The following is an 8,684-nucleotide window of genomic DNA, read 5'->3' as shown; positions in this document are numbered from 1 at the left end:
CAGTGGAAGCAAGCAGTAAGTAACATCCCTCCATGGCCTCTTCATCAGCTCCTGCTTCCTGACCTGTTTGAGTTCCAGTCCTGACTTCCTTGGTGATGAACAGCAATGTGGAAGTGTAAGCTGAATAAACCCTTTCCTCCCCAACTTGATGTTTGTGCAGGAATAGAAACCCTGACCAAGACAGTTTCTGACCAGCCCAGGAGGCAGGAAATGGACCGTGAAATGGTTGAAAATGGGCTTCAGCAGAGGATGCTTGGGAGAATATGAGGTAATATGAAAGTAAAGTAGGAAATAGTGAGGGCAAGAAACACTTATGCAGGGATGGGGCAGGGCGATGGGAGATAGGAGGAGGTCACAGGGTAGGAAGTAAGGATGTACAAAAAAGCCATAAGGAAACTTGCTATCATGTCTGCTAATTAAAAATATAATTAAAAAGAAAACAAAACATTGTACACGCAGTGCCTTGTACTGGTGGAAAGAGCGGCTCCCAGAAGCCATGGGTTATCTGACGATATTTCCCCAGGAGTTGTTGGTCATGGAGGTTCCCATGGCATCCCTCAAGAATACAGGCAATCGCTACTGCTGTTGGTTGCCCACCAGAACTAGAAGGTAAGACCTTTTTGTTGAGGATATCACACACTCTGAAAGGAGGAATAGAGAAAACAAGGCAGAGCCTATTTGAAAGCTTCCTCCCCGATAACTAGCCCCCATATAGCAGAAGATGCTCTATGGGCTGCTCAAGGAAAACAGTCTTACTCAGCTGTGGACCCAGCAAGCTACACTAGCAACAGACAAGGAGAATACGTTTCTTGGCACAACAGTGGCACATCTCTGATGGGGGCATCCAACACCCCTTCCTGATTAGATTTAAGGTTCACTTGATGGGCGAGAACCCATACCTACTTCTAATTGAATCCAAAAGCCCATGGCTGGGGAGGTCACAGGCATTATGGGTTGGCCCAAAGAAGTTATTCTGCTAAATGGACATGTTGTTCCTCAAATTTCTTCCTAAATATTTTGGTTTTACCCACAGATCAGTCAGAGAACCTGCTTTTGTAGCAGGTAGGAGCCATTGCAGATATTCATAACTGGGAAAGCTTGAAGGCTAGGGTATTCCTGAGTGCCCAGCCTACTCATGTCTACTTACAACCTCCAAGGCTTGGCGCACGTGGTAGTAGAGAAAGGAGAAAGAATATAAGACTTGGAGAAGAAAGGAGTGTTGTGGAATACAGTGTTCTTGGTGTGATGTGCCTCCTGGACTCAGCTATAGCAGAGTGCTGTGGTTATCTGAACAGGATGAGGTCTGTCCACATCCCATCAGGGATGGAGAGGGACTCTGCAGGCTCCACCTCTCCCTGAGGACTCACAGGCAGTTAATGGCTGCTGAGAGAGAGCAAGCCATCTTCCCTTGGTGTACGCCACTCGCCACTCACAAACTGTCCATGCTGCTGGAAATAACCTTCACATGTATGCAAGCAGCCCTAATGACACTCACTGGGGTACACATGTGCGTGCGCGCACGCACACACACACAGATTTGGAAATAGGAGGCTGGTTGACAAGCAGAAAAGTGGGAGGAAGGGAAATAGAGAGGAACTGGATGAATATAATGAAAATACAATATACGCATGTATGAGATTGAAAATAAAATTAGCTATGTTTTAAGATAAGACGGTGTTACTGGTACTGTGTTGAAGCTGCAAGAGAACCTAACAAATACCATATTTCTCCTATTAGTCCTGATAGTAGGCCCCATATAAGTTAGTTCCCATTCATTCAAACATAAATATGAAGAAATGGGATACTTTAAAGGTCTTGGCAAAGACAAAAGGAACATTTCTTGCTTCTCTAAGACTATAACCTTGGCAAAGCACAGTGAGGTGAGTTGTTCTTGTTTCAAGACCTGTTACAGTTGCTTAACACATGTCTGTCTGTGAGATCTTTGTAACGCTGTTGAATGTAAACACTAGGAAGAAGGAAGGAAACAATATGAAACTTGGTTTCTTGCTATTCATTAGGTGACTTATAAATCAGTGTGAAGACTTACCCAGTCTACCATCAGTTAAACTCACTTTTGTAGTCTATCAACTTTTCTTCTATATTTACCTTTTTCATATTATCTCATTTTTAATAGAGAGAATATAATTTCCATATCTCTGATTCACCTTTGAAATAGCAACTGAGCTGCCATGGTAAGTAAAGATTGAAAGAAATCTTCAGTTGGCAGCAGGAGTCAGGAGAGAGCCTGCCAGCCTCAGTTCTCTCTCTCTCTCTCTCTCTCTCTCTCTCTCTCTCTCTCTCTCTCTCTCTCTCTCTCTCTCTCCCTCCCTCCCTCTCTCCCTCCCTTTCTCTCTCTCTCCTTGCCACTTAGGCCCTGCATCTGAACCCACTGGGACTGAAATAGTTACCTACATCTCAAGGACTCCCAGAGACCTAGCAGCTTATGTGAAATCCCCAGGAAATCAATAGATGCTAGAGCCACCAGCTTCCCAAACACTCACATTTCACCAAGTAGCACACTCAACCTTGCTTCAAGTTGTAGTTGTGGTCAGGAACTGAAGCCCATACAATGTAAGAAGGCCTATGGTGGAGGTTGCTCTGCTCTGGTCTCTCAATGGATAACAGAGATAGCAGCAGCCATATCTGGTTCTCTCTTCTAGGAACTCCCCATTTCCTCTAATCTACAATTCCTGTCTTGGATCTAGTGTAAGAGGATTGCAGGAACAAATGCTGGCCTGTGTTTTACCTGGAGAAGACTAAGAAGGGGCAGTCCTCTATGCCCTGTGCACACAAACCATTTCCATTTCACAGAAATACTTGCCTCCCTCCTTTACTTATCTTTTGGAAATATCACAACTCATTTCAAAGCCATCTTATTATTCTTCCTTACTATTTCTTGAAAAACTAAAGATCAGTTGAAAAATCCTTCTAACTACCATGGCATGATGTGGCACCAAAGCCTTACACACTCATGGTTAAATACCACTCAGTTGGAGAAAACGCCATCACTTATCTTGTAGGCATTTCAACTTGAACTTTAAAATGGCCCCTCCCTCACAAGGGAGGAGAAACCTACCAAAACCAAACTGTCAATCAGTGAGAGGCAAACCCGAGAGGAACACAACTGTACAGACCAGCACTTACCTGGATTGGGTTGGAGGTATTCAATCGTTTTTGTCATTATCTCCATCACAGCCCTGCTGGTGACATCCACTTTCTGCAATGAAGAAATAAATGTCATAAATGACACAAGCATTTACTTTAGAGTCTTGGAGTTTTCTTACAGCAACAAGTCCTGCAGGAGTAGGTGAGAGGCTTGAGGAGCAGTTAGGAGGAAATGTGGCCTTGTGTTTTAGCACGGTCTGTTGAAAAGCCTATTCATCCAAACGAAACTGGTAATTTCCAAAACTCTGTTTCAAAGCATAGTTCATTACCTTTCAGCAAAATCAATACACACTATGTCAGTAACACTTTTTCCCTCAAGCTTTTACTAGATGCTATGAATGGACTAAACTCAGTGACAGGTTTCTCCTCCACTAAGAGTAATGCAGGGGCATGTAGGTGGCTCAACAGATAAAGGTTATCAGCCAACCTGAAGACCTCAGTTGAATTCCTGGAATCCACGAAAAGGTGGAAGGATACAAATAAGCCCACAGAGCTGTCCTCTGACCTCTACACCCATGCTGTGGTGTACATACTCCATGTATGTATCCTGCTCGTGGGTGGGATGATAAACATACAATAACAACAATAACAATAATGATACACTTAAATGTCTTCTTCAATACTCCTTATACTGTTACGTTATTCTGACATCTTCAGGGTATCAAAGCCCTTCGTAAACACATCTAGCTGGTCCTAAACACTTGGGTAATTATAAATACTGGATTCTAACATGAAAATCCCATCTCTGAATGTTGTGGACGGTCATCATTTCCTCCTGCAACCCACCCTGCCCTCTCCACACACCCATGTCAGGGAAAGAACATGCGCTAGAGCTGCTTACTTTTGTCCACAAACCTCATTTCTTATCAGACTGTGAAGGGCATTGGCTCATACGACACAGCTGAGTGACTAAGAGTAATAAATCAGCTCCCTTGCCATTGATATTTTTATTTCTTTTCTTTTTATAGGTTCCTAATCAATATCTACAACTGACTGCTTTGTACAGGGTAAACCTCCTTCTCTCCCTTATCTACTGAAATACCTTATCTGGTTTGGTTTTCAATATTTAATAACTTCTTATCACCAAAGTCATAATACAGTGTGCAGTTGTGATTGTGATGATAAGAAAAAAATACATGATTGTCCCTTTGACCCTGTAGTGGTATAAAATAATGTTTACAAGTGTCCTCTTTAGGATGCATTGGCGTGCTTATGAACCCTGTACGACTATCCTTTTGACTGACTCAGTATTTCAAGATACTTGAGGCTTGGATAATTAGAGGTAAAGGCATGGCAGCTCCCAGGCTGATAAACTGCAAAATGAGGTCCTGGCATTATTATCAAAATGCCAGGTAGCCTTATGAACTCAAGTCATAGAATGCTTGCTTGATACTGGTGGAACAAGTTCAAGGTTGTGTACAGAATAAACATGTTGAAAGTGCAGAGAATTTGAGAGGACAAACACACATCTCCTGTTGACTCCAAGACAGATGGGGATTGAGCAATTAGATGCCAACTGTATCTAGGTGTCTTCTCTGGCCATGGCAGGAAGAAATGCAATCTAAAGGTCACAAAGATTTCTAAGAAAGAAAGCATCAGAAGACTTGAGACTTGAACTGCCCAGTGGCCATTTGAAACTGTGGTGTCATCTGTTGCTAGGAGGCAGACTCACATCCAATTTTCCTGTCTCTTTCTCAACAAAGAGATTTATGCATCTTTACATGAAGAAGAAAACAGATACAGCAAGATTCACAAGCTTTCTCCAGACTTTTCTGTTTTCCATGAAAGGGAAAGGTCCCTACAAGAAGACAAGAAAGAAGTATTTCTCCCCAGTTCTAGAAGATGTAACACCAGAGCCAGAAGACACATTGTACCATTGCCAAATGACTGAAACGGGGGGGGGGGGGGAGGAGCAAAGAACTGCCACCCCATCCTCTAGTTAGTTATGAGAGTCTTCAATACTTATGACAATTTGATCTACAGTAAATATCTGGACCTGATCCTACAGAAGTAGCACTACCATGCTGACTTGCTGGGTCCTTTATCCTCAACTGTTCTAACTTTTCTCAACAGAAGCTGCAGCAACAGTGCCTACTGTACACTGTCCATAGATGGGTCAGCAAGAAAGACATGGGAAGCAGTTCATGGGGATCAAGCCAGTAATCCCAGAGTCCAGAGACCTTAGAAATGGCAATATTAAGAGTATTATGTTTGGCTCCCAGAGTAGAATTCAACCTTAAAATTGAATGGGGACAAAAAGATAACAGTGTTCCCTATGGTATGACCAAAGTCTCCTATGAAGTTGAGAATATAGACTTTCCATACTCTGAGCTCACTGATGTAGAAGCCTATAGTACGTCTGTGATCCGTACAAGACAAGCTCCATTAAGAAGGCTGTTGAAAGGAAATTAACTGTGAATTTATAGAACACAGGCACATATTTAGGGATTCTAAATCCATGTGTAAAATATGACTTTTTTAAAAAGGCAGAATCCTGGGCACATATTCTTCACAGACTCTGGTCTTTTTATTTTCATCTTCTTAATACCAAGGATTTAAAAACTCTCAATACTTGAGACTCTTTCTCCATTGATAAGTCTTGAAATTTATAACTGTAAGTCCAGAGAAAGAAAGAAACAAGCAAATGGCTCTCTTGGGATGGGGAAATAGCTCAGTGGGTAAACGGTTTGCCAGATAAGCCTGAAGGCCTGTGTTTCTATCTCCATAATCCACCCAGATAATAAGCTAAATACATTGGTACAAGCATCTTGATCCTTATGTGCCCTACTGGCAGATAGGAGGTTAAGACAGGAAACTCTATAACTAACCTGGACCCATGGGTGCTCATAGAGACTGAATTAAAGAGCGTGTAAAGACTGGACTTAGACCCCCTACATTATTTGCAGCAGATGTGCAGCTTAGTCTCCATGAGGATCCCCTAACAATTAGACTAGGTGCTGTCTCTGATTCTGTTACCTGCCTTTGGATAACCCTTCCCCTAGCTGGGATGCCTTGTCTGGCCTCAGTGGGAGAGGATGTGCTGAAACTTGATGTGCCAGGGAGGGTTGATACCCAAGGGTGACTTCCCCTTCTCTGAGGAGAAGGGGAGAGGATAACAGGCAGGGGCGAGTTTCTGGGAGCAGAACTTGGAGATGAGGAGAGGGGCTGCAATTCAGATGTAAAGTGAATGAATAAATAAATAAATAGGAAGAAAACCAGAGACTCTAAGTTCACAGATCAGCTATCCTGGCATACACAGCTGTAAATAAGAAACAATGTGGAAGGTGAGGCCAGACACTGGAGCTTGTCCCTTGAGTTTTGCATGCATGCTGTTCCCAAACTATGGCTAATGGTCGAAACTATGGCAGTAAGCCACAGGGAAGGATGAGCTTCAAAGACAACCTTCTGTGTAGCCTGAGAGCCTATCTCCAAAATGTCTTGCTTCACAGTGGCTATCATATGTACTTACCAAGTCTAACTGATATCATGTATTTTGAGAAATGAGGATGGAATTAGGCTCTGGTTGCTGACGAATCCATTTTAATTTTGTTAATCTTCTTAAGCACCTCTCTGCTGTGTATAAATTTGGAAATACACCCTAAACATACATGCACATCTTAGAGGGTTAAAAAAGAAGTTAAGATTTCTATTTTATGTACATGATAGCCATACAATTTTCTTATCTCAATGCTCTCTAAATTTTGTTTTGTTTCTTTTAATGAAGTCACTCTTACTGACACAGGCACTGTCAATGGATCCTTTGTGTGCTTCAACAGCCCTAGAAAGCAGGAACAGAGGGGAAAGATCCCAAGGGCCCAAAGGTATAGAAGATTTATCAAGAGAATGTGAGGATTCCTAAACTAACAAGGCTTGAGCTTTATTGAACATGCCCTGCTTAATCTATGAATGATGTTGTTAATTCCAGTCTTGAGGCACCAGATACCAGAACTCTAAAAAGCAGGATTTGGAGAACTGACATGATGCAATTACTTTTTCATACACTTCTAAAGAGTACCATTCTTCCCTATAGAAAATGAGTCAGTAGTTTGTGAACTAAAGAACATGAAAACTATGAATTCTTTAACATAGCAATGGAAGTATGAGGGACATTATTTCATATTGTCAGATGTCCAATGTCAGAGGTAGAACACCTTACATGCTGTACAGATAGCCTGAAAGTTTGGCAATCAATAATAATGGCATGAATTAAATCATCACTTGGATATGGAATAATTTGCTGTGGTTATGTGAAAGAAGTTAAAAAGCCATATAAAACACCAACATCTTTTCAAGTTCTTAATTTTAATATTATTGGAGTTAAGAATATACACACTCTTGAAGTGCTGAATAAACAAGTCACAGGGATGTGATGAAAGCTGCACCCTGGGAAGACCTGCCTGGCAGAGAGACACAGGCTGATCCAAGAGTGGTATTTTTAATTACTCCCTACTAACTCCGGGGGAGTTAACATCCATGTCCAAACTCCCTGCTTTAAAGCAGAAATCTTGTATTCATAAAGGCTAAGAGCGAATTAGTATTTTGAAGATGAAGCATGATTTAGGCTCTGATTATTCTAACGTTAATTTTAATTTTGCTAATCATCTTAGGCATTACCCCACACCAAGTATAGCTTGGGAATACACTCTACACAGATAGCTGAAAGGAAGCTTGTCTCCATGGAAGTCCCAGTAGAGCAGAAGGATGTCTTTGAAGCTTGTGCTGTTTGTGACTCCAGCTCCCCATCTAGCTTACACCAGTAAGAGAGTGTCTTGGGCCAGTGACTATGTCTCCTTCACTGCTGCTCCATGAAGGAGAGCCCCCAGTGTCATGGTAAACCCCATGTCTACTCAGAGAAGGAATTCTGAGCACACTGGCTGCAATTTCCTTCTCTTCTCCCCCATGTGATACATATCCTGGACTCTACTTGCTACAACTCAAGCAATGAGTAAGTGGTACACCTCCCATGACAGCAGAGAACCATAGGCTCAGCGTCTGCTTCAGTGTGAGCAGGTCTATGGCAAAAAAACATAAAACAAACAAAAACCAAACCACCACCACCAACAAAACAACAGCTTTGATAAACAGAAGTTTTATCATGTGACTCAGGGCGTTTCTACTCACGAATCCTACTTCTCTCACAAGAAATTGGATGATACCAAATGTGTCTCCCTGAAGAAACTAAGACATGATGGACATGGACATGAGGGACACCATCTACCATCATTCTCGACATTGCACTCAGCCAACAATCTCTACCCTCATATTCAATTGGAATGGCAACTTTTCCTTCTCAACATCCTGCCTTTCTTTTTTTTTTTAATTTTTTTTTAATACATATTTTCCTCAATAACATTTCCAATGCTATCCCAAAAGTCCCCCATACCTCCTCCCTACTTCCCTACGCACCCATTCCCATTCTTTAGGCCCTGGCATTCCCCTGTATTGGGGCATATAAAGTTTGCAAGTCCAATGGGCCTCTCTTTCCAGTGATGGCCGACTAGGCCATCTTTCGATACATA

At 42.1% G+C, this 8,684-nt stretch overlaps 1 protein-coding gene across 2 annotated transcripts in view; it reads right to left on the bottom strand.

The window, feature by feature from the left end:
• Nucleotides 1-8,684, bottom strand: part of Sh3gl2 (SH3 domain containing GRB2 like 2, endophilin A1) — a 406,012-nt gene that overhangs the window by 261,151 nt on the left and 136,177 nt on the right. For both annotated transcript variants that reach the window (XM_021159750.2, XM_021159749.2), the window contains exon 3: nucleotides 3,145-3,217. In XM_021159750.2, coding sequence (XP_021015409.1) covers nucleotides 3,145-3,217 — 73 coding nt within the window. The remainder of the gene's footprint in view (nucleotides 1-3,144; nucleotides 3,218-8,684) is intronic.

Source organism: Mus caroli, chromosome 4, assembly GCF_900094665.2.
Source record: "Mus caroli chromosome 4, CAROLI_EIJ_v1.1, whole genome shotgun sequence".
Lineage (NCBI taxonomy): Eukaryota > Metazoa > Chordata > Mammalia > Rodentia > Muridae > Mus > Mus caroli.
The sequence above is the reverse complement of the archived record's forward strand: the minus strand, read 5'-3'. Positions and strand labels throughout refer to the sequence as shown.